Source organism: Tachyglossus aculeatus, chromosome 14 (genome assembly GCF_015852505.1).
Source record: "Tachyglossus aculeatus isolate mTacAcu1 chromosome 14, mTacAcu1.pri, whole genome shotgun sequence".
Lineage (NCBI taxonomy): Eukaryota > Metazoa > Chordata > Mammalia > Monotremata > Tachyglossidae > Tachyglossus > Tachyglossus aculeatus.
In genome coordinates, this window is record NC_052079.1 from 34,225,151 (window position 1) to 34,244,328 (window position 19,178).

At 39.5% G+C, this 19,178-nt stretch overlaps 1 protein-coding gene across 1 annotated transcript in view; it reads right to left on the bottom strand.

Annotated features, from left to right (window-relative positions):
- The window catches only part of C14H12orf50 (chromosome 14 C12orf50 homolog), a 29,454-nt gene extending 18,872 nt beyond the window's left edge, over positions 1-10,582 (bottom strand). The window contains exons 1-3 of the mRNA XM_038756064.1: positions 10,199-10,582; positions 7,017-7,137; positions 5,942-5,992 (exon numbers count right to left, since the gene is read on the bottom strand). Of these exons, the coding sequence (XP_038611992.1) occupies positions 5,942-5,992; positions 7,017-7,137; positions 10,199-10,252 (226 nt within the window). The 5' untranslated portion in view covers positions 10,253-10,582. The remainder of the gene's footprint in view (positions 1-5,941; positions 5,993-7,016; positions 7,138-10,198) is intronic.
- Positions 10,583-19,178: the final 8,596 nt, after the last annotated feature.

Here is a 19,178-nt window from a genome sequence, read left to right on the forward strand (position 1 = left end):
TCCATTTCTTTTCTATTTTCTATCTCAAAAATAGATTCTTACCCCGAAGGATCAATTTGAGAATTACTAGCTGGGCCAAGCATATCACCTGTTAGAAGCTTATTGTCTTTTATATAGATATTTTAGCCCCACAAATAACAGCAACGTGCTTTACCTTTAAGCTTAGCCAACTTTTGAATAAATTATATTTGTATCATATAGGAGCCAGACCCTTCTCCTGAAGAAATGTTTTGTGATATTCATACTGATACTCTACAGCTGTATTTTTGAAAATTGTTTGGGATACATTTAAATTATTTTTCTAGTTAACGATTTGAACTTTTCAAACCAAATAATCAGTAGTAGGGGTTCAAATCCTGGCTCCGCATATTGTCAGCTGTGTGACTTTGGGCAAGTCAATTTCTCTGTACCTCAGTTACCTCATCCGTAAAATGGGGATTAAGACTGTGAGCCCCTTGTGGGACAACCTGATCACCTCGTAACCTCCCCAGTGCTTAGAACAGTGCTTTGCACATAGTAAGCGCTTAATAAATGCCATAATTATTAGTATTATAGTATTTATCGAGCACAAAGTCTGTGTAGAGCACTGTACTAAGTGCTTGTGAGAGTCTTGTCTTATGCGGTCGAGTCATTTCTGACCCATAGAATCGCCACAGAAACATCTCTCCCAAAACGCCCCTCTCTCCATCTGCAATCGTTCTGGTAGTGTATCCATGGGATACAGTAGAGTTTATTAGGCATGATTCCTGTTCAAAAGGAGTTTACAAACTAGCAGGAAAAGGTCAGTAAGTAAATTACAGGTGGGAAGCTTGTTGTGGGCAGGGAATGTGTCCGTTTATTGTTATTTTGTATTCTCCCGAGCATTTAGTACAATGCTCTACACACAGTAAGTGCTCAATAAATGCAATCGAATGAATGAAAATAAGAAATAAGGTATAAAACGTAAATGCAACAGATGAGACAGGGGAGGGTAATACCCAACTGCTTAGGTGATGTGGAAGTTCTAAAGTGGCATTTGGGAGAGAAATCGCATGGGGAGTGAGAGATTGGGCAGGTAAGGTCTCCTGAAGAAATGTAATTTTAGAAGGGCCTTATAGATGGGAAAAGCAGTGGTGTGTTGGATGTGAAAGGGGAGTGAGTTCAAAACAGGAAGGAGGGTATGATCGAGGGATCGGTAGCTACTGGGAAGAGAAAGAATCACTGTGAGTAGGTTGGTTAAATAATAATGACATATGACATTACACTTCTTTTTTCTGCTGTTCGAGTGTGACTTTTGGGATCTTAATACTAGCTCAAAGTTCTTACTACATTTTAAATAATAATAATAGTGATATTTGTTAAGCACTTATTATGTATCAAGCACTGTTTTGAATGATGGAGTAGATACAAGTTAATCATGTCAGACACAGTCTCTGCCCAACATGGGGCTCACAATTAAGGTAGGCGAGAGAACAGGGATTGAATTCCATTCATTCATTCATCCAGTCATATTTGTTGAGCACTTACCATGTGCAAAGTACTGTACTAAGCACTTGGGAGAGTATAGTATAACAATAAACAGACATATTCTCTGTCCACAGTGAGCTTATTATCTTCAGAAGGAGGAAGACATTACCATAAATAAGTAGATAATCCCCACATTACAGATGAGGAAACTGAGGAACAGAGAAGTTAAATGACTTGCCATGGTAACGCAGCAGCAACTGGCAGAGCCTGGATTAAAACCCAGGTCCTCTGAATCCCAGACCCAGGGTCTCTCCACTAAGCCACACTGCTCCTAAGTACGATATTTTCCAGTAGTAAAACAAGGGTCTGGAAAATGTTCAGTCACTTGAATTATTCAAAATTTATATCATTGGCTTGGAATTAGCAATCATTCCAAATAACACACTGTTGTCAATCAACAGTATAAAAATCTGTTTGAAAATTCAATCAAAACTAGAAGGGAATTTGAGCATGTTCCTACCAGGCAAATAACTATACCAACAAAGACAAATAATGCTATATTTCTTTTAAATCTCTCAAGTAGACAATCCATAAGCTCTTTGAGTAGTCTGTTCCAGTGTTTTCTCATCTTAGCCAAAGTTTTGTTGCAATGAAATCCCATTTCTTCTTGTTTAGTTTTCTTTGGCCCTGGAGAACAACTAGTCAACATCCTCGTAAATACCACTCTACCTGAATGGTGGAGAATTGTTGGCTAAGGCAGCCTGGAAGAAAATCAATAGCTAGGTTGGCTTTTGAACACTTGATGGGGGAAAAAAGTACAGAATGAATGCGTTTCTCTACAGTGCAAGTATTTTAAACCTCATTTGTAATGAAAAAAGAGATGGGGCTTTGTAATGAGTTCTGGATCAGCTAGAATTCATTTATTTGAACTCAAGCAAGCGTGGATTTTTAACCATGTTACTGCATGCTCACGTGCGCCTCTGGACTGGCTTATGACTGACGGCTTAATCAATCTATCAGTGGTATTTATAGAGTGCTTAGTATGTGCAGAGCTCTGTACTAAGTGCTTGGGAGAATGCAATACAACAGAATTAATGGACATGTTCCCTGCCCATAATGAGTTTACAGTCTAGAGACAATATCAAGGAACCCATTAATGCCGAGGCTCTGTGGTTACCCTCACACCAGGGTTGCCAATTTCTAAGTGATTACTACAAATTGTAGGCTAAAAAATCAGACTTTTTACTGACATAGTCTTCCATAAGATGGCTATTGAGCCTGAATTTGTAGTATCTATTTGTCCCACAGAGAAGCGACGTTCAGTGCCCAGCCAACAAGGGGGAGAGGTCTGCAGCATATGCAAACCCAGGAGCTGGAGGAGGAAAGGATGTTGGGGACAACTAGAAGTGGTCTTGAAATCACAGCTCCTTCCCCGACACCTCCCTTCCTCTTCCGGCATAGATACAGATATATTCCCTGACCACAATGAGCTTATTGTCTTCAGAAGGAGACAGACATTACTATAACTAAGTAAATAATCCCCACATTACAGATGAGGAAACTGAGGAAACAGAGAAGTTAAATGACTTGCCACGGTAACACAGCAGGCAAGTGGCAGAGCCTGAAGAACCAGGAGAGGACAGTGTCAGTGAAGCCGAGGTTGGCTTCACAAATTTCAGTTTGTGCCCTATCCAAAAAGTTAGAAAACCTCATTGATTGTGCCTTCTGGTTAATCAGATTTTAATTATAAAAAGACTATATTAAAACTACACATCTTAAGGGCAGGGATCATGTCCTACTTTGCTGTGCTTCCTTAATTGCTCAGATTACAGTGCTTCCTGCACATAACAGTATTCATTCCTACTGATGTCTGTCTCCCACTCTAGAATATAAGCTCATTAAGGACAGGGAATGTGTCTGATGATTCTGTTGTATTGTACTCTCCCAAGCGCTTAGTACAGTGTTCTTCACATAGTAAGTACTCAATCCCCCCTCCCTCCCCACCTGCCTTCACCCACAGAACTCTCAAGTAGCAGCTTCCAGGCCCCGGGTTCTAATTCCGGGCTCCGCCACTCACATTGTTTTGTAAACTTGGAAAGTCATTTCATTTCTCTTTGCCTCATTTTTCTTATTTGTACAGTGTAGATTAAATATCTTTTCTCCCTTCTACCTAGACTGTGAGTCCCATGTAGGATAAGGACTGTGACCAGCCTGATTACTCCATAGCTACCCTGGTGCTTGGTACAGTTTTTGGCACATAGTCATTGCCTAATAAATGCCACAATTGGTATTGTTATTTATTACCCTCTCCTCCAGGCAAACTGAACAGGGAGATAGAGGAAAATATACCAAGGAGGGATGTGAGGAAAAGGGCAGAGGAAAGGGGGAATCTGTCAAGCCCTGATGCACAGCAAAAGGAAATTCCACCTGCTGCTAATCCTAGCATGGTGGTACTGAAATCTTTCATTATGGATGTGGCCAAATTCAGGTTATTTTTACAAACTGTCTGTGAATTTAAAGCTAGTTTGAGAACTTTCCTTGCATTCACTCATTCATTCAATCGTTTTTATTGAGTGCTTACTGTGTGGAGCACTGTATTAACCACTTGGGAGAGTCCAATATAACAATATAATTGAAATATTCTCTTCCCACAATGAGCTAGAGGAGGAGACAGACATTACTATAAAGAAATAAATTACAGGTATGTACATAAGCGCTATGGGGCTGGGAGGGGGGACGAGTAAAGGGAGCAAGTCAGGGTGATGCAGAAGGGAGTGGAAGAAAAGAAAACGAAGGATTAGTCAGGGAAGGTCTATTGGCGGAGATGGGCCTTCAATAAGGCTATGGAGTGGGGGAGAGTAATTGGTGGATTTTAGCGATGATGCGAAGGTAGAACCGACAGGATTTGGTGATGGATTGAATAAATGGGTCGAATGAGAGAGAGTAGTCAAGGATAACGCCAAAGTTACAGGCTTGTGAGACAGGAAGGATAGTGGTGCTGTCTACAGTGATGGGAAAGTGAGGGGGAGGACAGAGTTTGAATGGGAAGAAAACTGTTTTTGACATATGAAGTTTGAGGTGGCGGAAGGACATCCAAGTGGAGATGACTTGAGGGCAGGAGGAAATGTGAGACTGCAGAGAGGGAGATCAGGGCTTGAGAAGTAGATTTGGAAACCATCTGCATAGAGGTGGTAGTTGAAGCCATGTGAGAGAATGAGTTCTCCAAGGGAATGAGGGTAGATGGAGAATAGAAGGGGACTTAAACCTGAACCTTGAAGGACACCCACAGTGGGAGGCAGAGAAGGAGCCTGAGAAAGAGACATAGATAAGCTGCGGGAGAGATAAGAGGAGAACCAGGAGAGGACAGTGTCAGTGAAGCCGAGGTTGGCTTCACAAATTTCAGTTTGTGCCCTATCCAAAAAGTTAGAAAACCTCATTGATTGTGACTTCTGGTTAATCAGATTTTAATTTTAAAAAGACCATATTAAAACTACACATCTTAAGGGCAGGGATCATGTCCTACTTTGTTGTGCTTTCCTAATTGCTTAGATTACAGTGCTTCCTGCACATAATAGTATTCATCCATACTGATGTGCATCTCCCACTCTAGAATATAAGCTCATTAAGGGCAGGGAATTCATTCATTCATTCATTCATTCAATCGTATTTATTGAGTACTTACTGTGTGCAGAGCACTGTACTAAGCGCTTGGGAAGTTCAAGTTGGCAACATATAGAGACGGTCCCTACCCAACAGTGGGCTCACAGTCTAGAAGGGAATGTGTCTGATGATTCTGTTGTATTGTACTCTCCCGAGCGCTTAGTACAGTGTTCTTCACATAGTAAGCACTCAATAAATAAGACTGATTGATAATAGGGACTCCATAAATACTACTTATTGATTGTTTACATTTTCATCAGACTACTTTTTTAGATTACCTCATAATCTTATACTTTATGACTGGATTCTAAATAGCATTGCTACAAGCATAAAGAATTGATTTTGGGGTGGGTGTATGCAGTACCTTCAATAATATTGTCCTAATAACTCAGCAGGCTATAAATATATTCTTCTATTATCTTATTCTAAACAAAGGGCCGGTCAATATAACACGAAGTGACAGGATATTTCATCTATGGATTGTTATATCCATGACTTCTTATTAAAAAAAAATAAATTTTAAGTAAATTCTGACTTTCTTGAATATGTTAACATGGAGCCAACAGCTGGTGATAACATTTAACAGTGAAAAAACGAAGCTATAATCTACCAGTTATGTAACTCACTCCTTGAAGGAAAAATCCCAGTACATAAAAAAGGGAAAATCAATACCTACTGCTCGGTGGATGGATAATTGGCAGTGATGATGACAATAACGATGGCAGAAGGTGCACAGGTTCTTTCTAAACACTTTAATGCAAAGGATGGATCTCTAGAGGTTTGACAGTTGAGACATCTCCCAAATTACACACTCTGTATTATTTACATTACTTACAGTCATGATCCGGTCCACTGCTTGTTTCTGCTTTGCTCCCAGGTGGAATTTCTATTTTATAAAAGTGATTTGATTAATCTAATATTGCATGTTTTTAATTCTCATACAAAATGTAGTCCCCGAGAGACTACACTGAGCGATTTCTACTGCGTGATTGGCACTTGGACGATATTAATTGATTAAGGTATTTGTTAAGCATTATGGTATTTGCATCATACAAGTTGAACAGAGTCCCTGTCTCTCATAGGGCTCACAGTCTAACTTGGAGGGAGTAGGATTTAATCCCCATTAATCCCCAATGTATCAATACAAATATTTCCTCTATACTGTATTTTAATCTTGGTACAACCACTACATGATGCTCTTTTTTTCAAAATCGAATGATTCTTGGATTTTCCTGATGACAATATTTGAAAAAATGTATTTGGAAGAGGCAAATACATGTAGGTATCTAGACAAATTAGAGGGATTACATTTTAATAAAGACAATGGAATAGTGGTTTAAATTCCTACAGAACATTTTCAAGAGGAATCAGATTTATGTTTTTAACTATTGTTCTGTCTTCAAATAGTACATATTGCTCATGTATAATGAAATGCATTCAGCATCAGCAATACTTCATCTTTCACTCTAAACATTTGATTTACTGTTGGAGTAAATTATTTGGAATTCAGCACAGACAAGCACTTCAGGCAATATGCTCTGAATAGGTTTCTCTCTGTATGGGTCAGAAGTTGGATTTTTCTTTATGTTTTCCTTTTCACAAGAGAGAGACTCGAGCGAATGGGGTCTGAGGATCTAATTTTGTAATTCATGCCACAGAGATTTGATGCTGTGTGGAATCAATGACTTTCTCCTTGTTCTTGAGTAAACACCCGAGAACAAATCAAACACATCGTCTGTGCTGCAAATTTCTCTCCGACAGAAACTGCCAAATTTATGATTCTGGGAATCAATGTGACAAAAATCAATTTGCATCCTTTTTAATGTAGCCATATTTCTATAGTCCTATTTCTGATTGATTCCTAAACAATAGCATTAGTCCAAAAGTACTGAAAAAAAATAAATACTCACTGCTACTCGGTGGCAAAAAGAGTCCATTGATATTACGAGGTTTGCTATGAAAAAACATACAATTAATCTTCACACAACCAAATGGCTGAGTTTCCCAAAAGCAAGAAATGGTGCAGGTTTGCTAAAGAGAGGGGAGAAATGGAATGTCAGTGCCCTATTTATAACACATTGACTACATTATAATGAAATAATATGATAATTAAACAAACAATCTCAAAGTATAGTAATTGTGTTTGAGCAACCACGGTGCTATCCATCTTTCACTGGGGATAAATATGATTTTATAGAGACTCTTTGGAGAGATGCCCAAAATTTTGAATTTGGAAGATACTGAATGTTAGATTTAAAAAAATCTTATTTCTGTCTCACATGTAAAGATGATTTCTGATTTGCCGCATTAATGACTATATAAAGTCAATAAACACGTATACCTGTATTTCTATGTGTCCAAATCTACATTTAGGATTTGAACACTTTCTCTCTCTCTCCATAAGGCACAGACATTATCCCTACCAATTGAGTATTGGCAGTGTCTGAATAGGCATTGGGAACCCTAAAAGAAAAATATGAATAGGGTAGAAAACACCCATCAATAACCTGGATAAACAACAGTAGTTTTATTGCCTAGGCTTACATCTCATCTTTTCATGATATGTTGGCAAACTGCTAGTTAGTAGACAACCAGCAAAAAAAAAAAGAACAAAAAAAAAAAAAACCTTTGGCCAAACAGTATTATTATAGATAATTGTATTTATTCATTTATTTTAATTAGGTAAGGGTATGCTCAAGATTATCCTCTAAACTGTAAACTCACTGTGGGTGGTTAATTTGGACAACTGCATATATTTTATTCTTTCATTTTACTACTAACCACAGTGTACAGTCATTTTCATTTCATTTCATTTACAGTTGCTTAGAGAAGCAGCATGGCTTAGTGGAAAGAGCATGGGCTTAGGAGTCAGAGGTTGTGGGTTCTAATCCCGGCTCCAGCCAGCTGTGTGACCTTGGGCAAGTCACTTAACTTCCCTGGGCCTCAATTACCTCATCTGTAAAATGGGGATTAAGACTGTGAGCCCCATGTGGGACAACCTGATTACCTTGTATCTACCTCAGCGCTTAGAACACTGCTTGACATATAGTGAGAAATTAGCAAATATCATCCTTATTATTATTATTATTATTATTATTAGAGTCATTTTCAAAAACACATCTTAGTTTTTCAGCAATCTAAAAAGCAACCATTTTTAAAGACTCTATTCTTAAATCATAACAGATGTAACTAAATGAAATGGAAGGATTCCTGAATTAACTTTTTTCTTACTTTATGATATTTATTATGCACTTACTAGGCACCAGGTACTGTACTAAGTGCTGGGGTAGATATTTGGTTCAGATATAGTCCCTGTCCCAAAAAGGGCTCAAAGTCTTAAGCCCCATTTTTACAGTAGAGGTAACTGAGGCATAGAGAAGTTAGAAGAAGAAGAAGAAGAAGAAAGAAGGAGAATAATAATAATGATAATGATAATGATAATAATAATAATAATAATAATAATTCTAGTTTCAGGTCTAAAGGCTTTGGCCTTGCTCTTGGGTTGATGGTTTATGACTAAAGAACAACCTAGGACATTTTGCTATGGGGACAGGTCCAGGAGGAGTATTAAAAAAATAGCTGGCTAATATATGTGGCAAAGACCACAGCAACTACCAAACAACTTAGAAGCAGCTCTGGCCTAGTGAGCAGACAACAGGGCTGGGAGTCGGAAGGACCTGGGTTCTAATCCCGGCTCTTCCACTTGTCTGCTGTGTGACCTTGGGCAAGTCACTTCACTTCTCTGTGCCTCGGTTTTCTTACCTGTAAAATGGAGATGGAAATTGTGAGCCTATATGGAACATGGACAGGGACTGTGTCCAACTCGATAGCTACTCCAGAGCTTAGAACAGTGCCTGGCATATTGTAAACCCTTAAAATACCAGAAAAACAAAACCAAACCTGTCTGCTTCCTTCCTTCCTTCTTTCTTCCTTCAATCATATGTATTGAGAAAGCACTGCACTAAGCACTTGGAAGAGGAGAGTATAACAGGACAGTATAACAATGCACACATTCCTGCCCATGAGCTCACAGTCTAGAGGGGGAATAGCAAAGTCTAAAATTCAAAATACTACTCCAAAGGGGAAATTTTTTTTGCTTTATAATAATAATTATGGCATTTATTGAGCCCTTACTATGTGCAAAGCACTGTTCTAAGCGCTGGGGAGGTTGCAAGGTGATCAGCTTATCCCAAGGAGGGCTCACAGTCTTAATCTCCATTTTACAGATGAGGTAACTGAGGCCCAGAGAAGTTAAGTGACTTGCCCAAGGTCACACAGCTGACAATTGGCAGAATTGGGATTTGAACCCATGACCTCTGACTCCAAAGCCCGTGCTCTTTCCACTGAGCCACCCTGCTTCTCTATATAGCACCGTGCTATGGTCACTGCCACCATAAATGGATCCTGCCCTTAAAATAAACCCCATAATGTTTATGTTTATGCTCCCCTAACTATCTGCTCACATTTTGCCGTCCATGTCTTGGTGACGGACAGCAACTCCCGGCTCTATCACCTGCTGGCTGCGATATCAATCAATCAATCAATCATATTTATTGAGCGCTTACTATGTGCAGAGCACTGTACTAAGCGCTTGGGAAGTACAAGTTGGCAACATATAGAGACGGTCCCTACCCAACAGTGGGCTTAGGCAAGTCACGAAATGACCTGACTCTCTGTTTCCTTATTTGTAAAATAGAGACTATGTATATAGGCACTATATCTGATCCTATTGCATTGTTTAGCAGAGTGCTTGGCACTTCGCACTTTGAAACACCATCATTCTTATTTCTAGCACTGTAATCAATTCTCCATGTAGATTCTCAGTCCAGAAATCCCAAGGCGGAGGTTCCTCTGTTGTTTTCCATGTGAAACTCCATTTTGACCATTATCGGTAGCTTCGACAATTTATTTTCAACAAAATGTCTTCCCAGATTTTCTAAGTCGTGATTTTGTCAGCAGCTTTGATTTGAGGGGCAGAATATACTTCATGAAAAACAGAGTAATTTTTCACTACACTTTATGGAGGTTAATGTACCTTTCTTCACTGGGACGCTAAAATATGAAAACGGTGATAAAAATTACCCATATTTACCTTAGTACACGTGGAATAAAAATAGAAATAGCAGTCTTCCACAACTTCTGCCATCTTCACCTCTCTTGTTCCTCATCCACCGTCCTTGTACAAGAATTGGGGGACTTAGATTTAAGAACTCAATGTGTTAGGTAAAATCACACCTATGGAAAAAAAAGCAACTTTTCCAGACTTCTCAGGCTTTCTTGAATAATTTTCTAATAACAGCGACTTCCTGCTGATAAACGAATCACTAAAATAGGTAACTCTTAAATGAATTTAAATCAGAAGATTTGGACATAGAGTGATGAAGGAATAAAAATATCCTCAGCTTCAACAACAAAGCAAATTTCTATTAGGTGACAAAGCTGAGGCTTGTGAATGAAATACAAAATAGTTTGTGGACGTATCCCTAACTAGGAGGCTTGTTGTTGAAACGTTGAACATGGTTGCTAGTCAACAGATTCAAACTTTCAGAATTTTCCGATTGTTACCTCAGTCATTATGCCCTCAGCATGAATGACATCATGTGTCTTTGTAGGCTAGTTTCATGTTAATGAATCCTGTTTTCTCTTTAATCTTAATTCTTGTAGGACATTAGCAAATGTGGGTTTCCCAGATACAGTACTACTTTTTCCTATTTAATAGTGTCAGCTTATTAAAACAAAACTAGTCGTGGATGTTTCACTTCATATTGGAGGGATAAGGAACGCACTTTTAGAATGAGGAAAGACACAAAGGACTCTCATCACTATAGTTTGAGAATCAATCTGAACGTAAGCCTCATAATGCATAAATAAATGAACATAAATGACATCGTGAATATTATTTTTTCTGTTAGTCTGTGAATATCCTCAAGACTGAGTTGACAAGATAATTTTGGTCATATCTTGATAATATAATTAGAAGGAGAGTTCTCAACTCACATCATCATCATCATCATCATCAATCGTATTTATTGAGCGCTTACTATGTGCAGAGCACTGTACTAAGCGCTTGGGAAGTACAAGTTGGCAACATAACCTACCATTTGTTAGAACCAGGAAGAAGCCTTGCCAAACAGAGACTCTGATAGGACAAATAATTCATCAACTCTTAAGAAATGATTTCAGCTGTTCATTCCTAGTCTTAACTGCCCTTGGAAGTTTCCAAGTGCTTCACCAAGCACCATTATTGCATGGAACATGTATGACCCCAATCACAGGCATTGTGACGAATCCATGATGAAATTGAGAGAAGGTGGATTACAGCAAGTTTGCAGAAGTATGTTAATAGATTCATTTCTGTGCAATGGAAAATGTGCTTCCTAAATAAATGAAAATGAAGCCTAACTGTGAAATTAATGCTATTCACTATACTGAACACTACTTCTATTATTAGTCCCTTATTGACCCCAAAGGAAGTCTTCTAGACTGTGAGCCCACCGTTGGGTAGGGACTGTATGTGTTGCCAACTTGTACTTCCCAAGCGCTTAGTACAGTGTTCTGCACACAGTAAGTGCTCAATAAATGTGATTGATTGAATAGGATGGAAAATGGTTGATTTGGAAAATGCATTTCCAGGACGCAAAAGGAGTCATCCTGAACTTATGGAATCTATTCCCTTCAAGGAAGAAGAAGGATTCAAGATGATAGATATTGAATCTGAGTTACAAAATCACCATAGCCTCCTTAGTTCGGGATATGCCCGCCAACTATTTTGGATTTCCTTCACGAGCCTCAACTTTGTCACATGATAGAACTTTGCTTTGTTGTTGAAGCTGAGGACATTTTAATACCTTCATCCCTCTTTGTCCAAACTACATACCTGGGTCTGGGAGCTATCCCTGGCTGCCTCTGGTTAGCCTAAGAGAATTGAGCAGTGATGCTGGGCTCTATCCTTCAGGAAAAAAGTCCATTGTGGTAGGTTTCAGTTGACGATTGCGGACATGGGCCGTGGCGGCCCCAGAATGATTCCCACGGCTCTTCTGAGGACGCAGGAAAAGGTGCTCTGTGTGTAATGGAGAATACATGGGGATGGAAATTTTTTGGTTTCTATGCTGCTTTTCAAATCACAAACAGAATGTTTGGAGTGATGCACCTCAGTAGTAACGGAATGTTATGCTCGGAAGGTTCTCTGGCAGTTTGGGAAGTGACAGTTGTGGGTAGATATTTAATTGTTTGCTCTTTCCCCACAGGCTGAGACTAGTTGGTCTTCAGAAGCCCATGGAAGGCTATTCATTCATTCAATTCAGTCGTATTTATTGAGCAGTTACTGTGTGCAAAGCACTGTACTAAGTGCTTTAGAGAAGCCACCGATGTTTGATTAGGCACTGAACTATTTAACTGGGTCCAATATTTTTCGTCCCATTATTCCCATAACAAAGGTGATATAGGAAATCTTTCAAAATTCTGTCCCATTCTTTTCCCCTCCCCTCTTGCTACTCTCTCCTTGAAGGGACCAAATAACAATAGTTGTTAGTATTTTTAGTACTTTTCCCCAGGTTTTCAACTCCCCAACTCTCCCCAAACCGTGGACATATTAATACTTGTAATGTTACATCTGCACATTACTTAAGCCTAAGTGAGAGATGAGAGGATGAGGCATTTCAAAATTTTCCGTCTACTGAAGGTTATAGAAGTCAATGGTATCTAGCAGTAGTAAGTGCTCAGTGAATGCCACTGATCAATTGAAGTAGGTTTGTTGTATTTTTCCATTTCATTGATAGTTTCCATGATCATCAATAGTCCTTAATCTGATGTCTTAGGAACTAATCAGATAACATCATGGTTTGCGTATGGTGTCTGTTTTACTTTCTTAGATTTGCCCAACACCGTGGGAAAACCAAAGACTTAAAGTACCTCATGCACCTGTGGGAAAAGCTATTCTATCTTGAGAGAGCTAATTTTATTAGACACACGCTGGCCGCTGTGGGACCTCGGGCAAGTCACTTAATATCTCTTCACCAGTTTCTTCGTCTGTAAAATATGGATTCAATAGTCGTTCTCTCTCTCTCAGACTGAGAGCTTCATGAGGCTCAGTGACTATATCCAATCTGGAGATAGATAGATAGATATATAGTCATCTATAGATATCTATCTATCTATCTATCTAGATAGATAGATAGTCATCTATAGATGTATATATACATCTATATATCTATCTATATCTATATATAGATAGATAGATAGTCATCTATAGATGTATATAGTCATCTACCCTAGCCCTTAGTACAGTACTTGGGACATCGATATGTGCTTAACAAATACCGCAATTATTATTTTATTATTTTCCTGCTGTTGTGAGTCCATTCAAACCACGTGGGCTCTGGGGGCCACATTATGCTATTATATAATTATTGAAGTATATTATATTAAGTTGTTACTAATAATGATAAATGCTATAATAATAATAGCATTTGTTAAGCACTTACTCTGTGCCAAGCATTGTTCTAAGCGCTGGGGTAGATACAAAGGTAATGAGGTTGTCCCACGTGGGGCTCACAGTCTCAATCCCCATTTAACAGATGAGGTAACTGAGGCCCAGAGAAGTAAAGTGACTTGCCCAAGGTCACACAACAGACAAGGTGCGGAGTCAGAATTAGAACCCAGGTCCTTTTGACACCCAGTCCTATGCTTAGCCGTGCCATGGGTTCTAATGAACGATTCCACCACTTGTCTGCAGTGTGAATTGGGCAAGTCACTTCACTTCCCTGGGCCTCAGTTCCCTCATCTGGAACATGGGGATGAAGACTGTGAGTCCCACATAGGGCAGGGACTATGTCCAACCTAATTGGCATGTAAGCGCCCCAGCGTTTAGTAAAGTGTCTGGCACATAGTAAGCGCTTGACAAATACCATCATTATTAGTAGTAGTAGTATGAGTGAATGAATGAATGAATGATTTTATAGTTACTATGAGAGGAAGGAAGGAAGGTAGGTCATGGGTTCTAATCCCGCCCCTGCCACGTGTCTTTTGTGTGACCTTGGGCAAGCCACCTCCCTTCTCTGGGCCTCCGTTTCCTATTTGTCAAATGGAGATTCATTCATTCAGTCGTATTTATTGAGCGCTTACTGTGTGCAGAGCACTGTACTGTGTGCAGAGACGGACAACAAAACAAACCACGTGGACAGGTGTCAAGTCATCAGAATAAATAGAAGTCAAGCTAGATGCACATCGTTAACAAAATCAATAGAATAGTAAATATGTACAAGTAAAATAGAGTAATAAATCTGTGCAAACATATGTACAGGTGCTGTGGGGAGGGGAAGGAGGAGCGGAAAAAGGGGGCTCAGTCTGGGAAGGCCTCCTGGAGGAGGTGAGCATTGAGACTGTGAGCCCCCCGTGGAACAGGGGCTGTGTCCGCCCCAGCGCTTAGTATAGTGTCTGCCACATTGTAAGAGCTTAAATTAAAAAAAAAAATAAATGAATGAATGCCCTCTCCGTCGCCTCTACTCCCCTCCCTGCCCCACAGGGCTTTGTGTATCTATGTACATATTTATTATTCTGTTCTATTTTATTAATAATATGTGTACATCTCTAATTCTATTGATTCTGATGCTGTTGCTGCCTGTCTACTTGTTTTGTCGTCAGTGCCCCCCCCCTTCTAGGCTGTGAGCCCGTTGTTGGGTAGGGATCGTCTCTATCTGTTGCCGAATGATACTTCCCAAGCGCTTAGTACAGTGCTCTGCACACAGTAAGCGCTCAATAAATACGATTGATTGATTGATTGCTCTGCGCACACTAAGTGCTCAATAAACATGAACGAATGAATGAGGAAGCAGCGTGGCTCAGTGGGTAGAGCCCGGGCTTGGGAGTCAGAAGGTCCTGCGTTCTAATCCCGCCTCTGCCACTTGTCTGCTGTGTGACCTTGGGTAAGTTACTTAACTTCTCTGTGCCTCAGTGACCTCCTCTGTCAAGTGGGGATGAAGACTGCCAGCCCCACTGGGGACAACCTGATCACCTTGTATTCCCCCCCAACTCCCTAAGCGTTTAGAACAGTGCTTGGCACATAGTAAGCGCTTAATAAATAGCCCGTTGTTGGGTAGGGACCGTCTCTATATGCTGCCGATTTGAACTTTCCAAGCGCTTAGTACAGTGCTCTGCACACAGTAAGCGCTCAGTGCTCCAGCGCTCAGAACAGTGATTTGCACATAGTAAGCGCTTAACAAATGCCATCATTATTATTATTTATATACATATATACATATGTATATGAATGTATATATATACATATTTATATGTATATATGTTTGTACATATTTATTACTCTATTTTACTTGTACATATCTATTCTATTTATTTTATTTTGTTAGTATGTTTGGTTTTGTTCTCTGTCTCCCCCTTTTAGACTGTGAGCCCACTGTTGGGTAGGGACTGTCTCTATATGTTGCCAATTTGTACTTCCCAAGCGCTTAGTACAGTGCTCTGCCCATAGTAAGCGCTCAATAAATACGATTGATGATGATTATTATTATTATTAAATACGATTGGCTCAGTGGAAAGAGCCCGGGCTGCGGAGTCAGAGGTCGTGGGTTCTAATCCCAGCTCCCCCACTTGTCAGCTGTGTGACTTTGGGCAATCACTTGACTTCTCTGGGCCTCAGTTCCCTCATCTGTCAAATGGGAATTAATTAATTAATTAATGGTGGTTTTTGTTAAGCGCTTACTATGTGCCAAGCACTGTCCTAAGCGCTGGGGGGATACAATAATAATAATAATGTTGGTATTTGTTAAGCGCTTACTATGTGCAAAGCACTGTTCTAAGCGCTGAGGGGATACAAGGTGATCAGGTTGTCCCGTGTGGGGCTCACAGTCTTAATCCCCATTTTACAGATGAGGGAACTGAGGCACAGAGAAGTGAAGTGACTTGTTCAAGGCCACACAGCTGCCAAGTGGCAGAGCAGGATTAGAACCCATGACCTCTGACTCCGCAGCCCGGGCTCTCTCCGCTGAGCCACGCTTAGAACAGTGATTTGCAAATAATAAGCGCTTAACAAATGCCATCATTATTATACGGAAGCAGCGTGGCTCAGTGGAGAGAGCCCGGGCTTTGGAGTCAGAGGTTATGGGTTCAAATCCCGCTCCGCCACTTAGCTGTGTGACTTTGGGCAAGTCACTAAATTTCTCTGTGCCTCAGTTACCTCATCTGTAAAATGGGGATGAAGACTGTGAGCCCCCCGAGGGACAACCTGATCACCTTGTAGCCTCCCCAGCGCTTAGAACAGTGCTTTGCACATAGTAAGCGCTTAATAAATGCAATTATTATTATCATTCTCTGAGCCTCTGTTACCTCATCTGTAAAATGGGGATGAAGACTGTGAGCCCCCCGTGGGACAACCTGATCACCTTGTAACCTCCCCAGCGCTTAGAACAGTGCTTTGCACACAGTAAGCGCTCAATAAATCCTCTTGAATGAATGAATGAATAAACGGCATCATGATGATGATGATGATGATGATGGATGACTGCAGGAAGCTTGAATCCCGGCTCTGCCAACTGTCAGCTGTGTGACTTTGGGCGAGTCACTTTAACTCCTCTGGGCCTCAGTGACTTCATCTGCAAAATGGGGTTGAAGACCCGGAGCCCCCCGTGGGGCAACCTGATCACCTTGTACCCTCCCCAGGGCTTAGAACAGTGCTTTGCACATAGTAAGCGCTTAACAAATGCCATCATTATTATGAGAAACAGCGTGGCTCAGTGGAAAGAGCCCAGGCTTTGGAGTCAGAGGTCATGGGTTCAAATTCCGCCTCCACCAGTTGTCAGCTGTGTGACTCTGGGCAAGTCACTTAACTTCTCTGGGCCTCAGTTCCCTCATCTGTAAAATGGGGATTAAGACTGTGAGCCCCCTCGTGGGACAACCTGATCACCTTGTATCCTCCCCCGCGCTTAGAACAGTGCTTTGCACGTAGTAAGCGCTTAATAAATGCCATCATTATTATTATTATATAATTCATTATATTATTATGTTGTTGTTAATACGTGTTGTTTTGTTGTCTGTCTCCCCCTTTTAGACTGTGTGGTCTCTTTATGTCGCCAACTTGTCCTTGTCCCGAGCGCTTAGTACAGTGCTCTGCAGAGATGAAGGAGGGGGCTCAGTCTGGGAAGGCCTCCTGGAGGAGGTGAGCTCTCAGCAGGGCCTTGAAGGGAGGAAGAGAGATGATTATATTATTATATAATTAGAGAGATGATTATTATATATTAATAATAGCAATCACAATACTAATGATAATATATGATCATATAATTAGAGAGATAATTATTATATATTAATAATAGTAATAACAATATTAATAATATATTATATAATTAGAGGGGTAATTATTATATATTAATAATATTAATAACAATATTAAAGATATATTATTATATAATTAGAGAGATAATTATATTATGATGTTATGTGTTGTTTTGTTGTCTGTCTCCCCCTTCTAGACTGTGTTGTCTCTATATGCCGCCAACTTGTCCTTGTCCCAAGCGCTTAGTCCAGTGCTCTGCACACAGTCGGCGCTCCATAAATACGATTGAATGAATGAGAGGGAGGAGGGGGCTCAGTCTGGGAAGGCCTCCTGGAGGAGGCGAGCTCTCAGTAGGACCTTGAAGGGAGGAAGAGAGATGATTATATTATTATATAATTAGAGAGATGATTATTATATATTAATAATAGCAATAACAATACTAATGAAAATATATTAGCATATAATTAGAGAGATAATATTATATATTAATAATATTAATAACAACATGAACAATATATTATATAATCATAGAGGTAATTATTATGTATTAATCATAGTAATAACAATATTAAAGATATATTATTATATAATTAGAGAGATAATTATATTATGATGTTATGTGTTGTTTTGTTGTCTGTCTCCCCCTTCTAGACTGTGTTGTCTCTATATGCCGCCAACTTGTCCTTGTCCCAAGCGCTTAGTACAGTGCTCTGCACACAGTCGGCGCTCCATAAATACGATTGAATGAATGAGAGGGAGGAGGGGGCTCAGTCTGGGAAGGCCTCCTGGAGGAGGCGAGCTCTCAGTAGGACCTTGAAGGGAGGAAGAGAGATGATTATATTATTATATCATTAGAGAGATGATTATTATATATTAATAATAGTAATAACAATACTAATGATAATATATTATTATGTAATTAGAGAGAAAATTATTATATATTAATAATAGTAATAACAATATCAATAATATATTATATAATTAGAGAGGTAATTATTAGATATTAACAACAGTAATAACAATATTAATGATATATTATTATATAATTAGGGAGATAATTATATTATGATGTTATGTGTTGTTTCGTTGTCTGTCTCCCCCTTCTAGACTGTGTGGTCTCTATATGTCGCCAACTTGTCCTTGTCCCAAGCGCTTAGTACAGTGCTCTGCACAGTCAGCGCTCAATAAGTGCGATTGAATGAATGAGAAGGAGGAGGGGGCTCAGTCTGGGAAGGCCTCCTGGAGGAGGTGAGCTCTCAGTAGGACCTTGAAGGGAGGAAGAGAGATGATTACATTATTATATAATTAGAGATGATTATAATATATTAATAACAGTAATAACAATGCTAATGATAATATATAATTAGAGAGATAATTATTATATATTAATAATAGTAATAACAATATTAATAATATATTATTATATAATTAGAGAGATAATTATATTATGATGTTATGTGTTGTTTTGTTGTCTTTCTCCCCCTTCTAGACTGTGTGGTCTCTTTATGTCGCCAACTTGTCCTTGTCCCAAGCGCTTAGTCCAGTGCTCTGCACACAGTCGGCGCTCCATAAATACGATTGAATGAATGAGAGGGAGGAGGGGGCTCAGTCTGGGAAGGCCTCCTGGAGGAGGTGAGCTCTCAGTAGGACCTTGAAGGGAGGAAGAGAGATGATTATATTATCATATAATTAGAGAGATGATTATAATATATTAATAATAGTAATAACAATACCAATGACAATATATTATCATATAATTAGAGATAATTACTATATATTAATAATA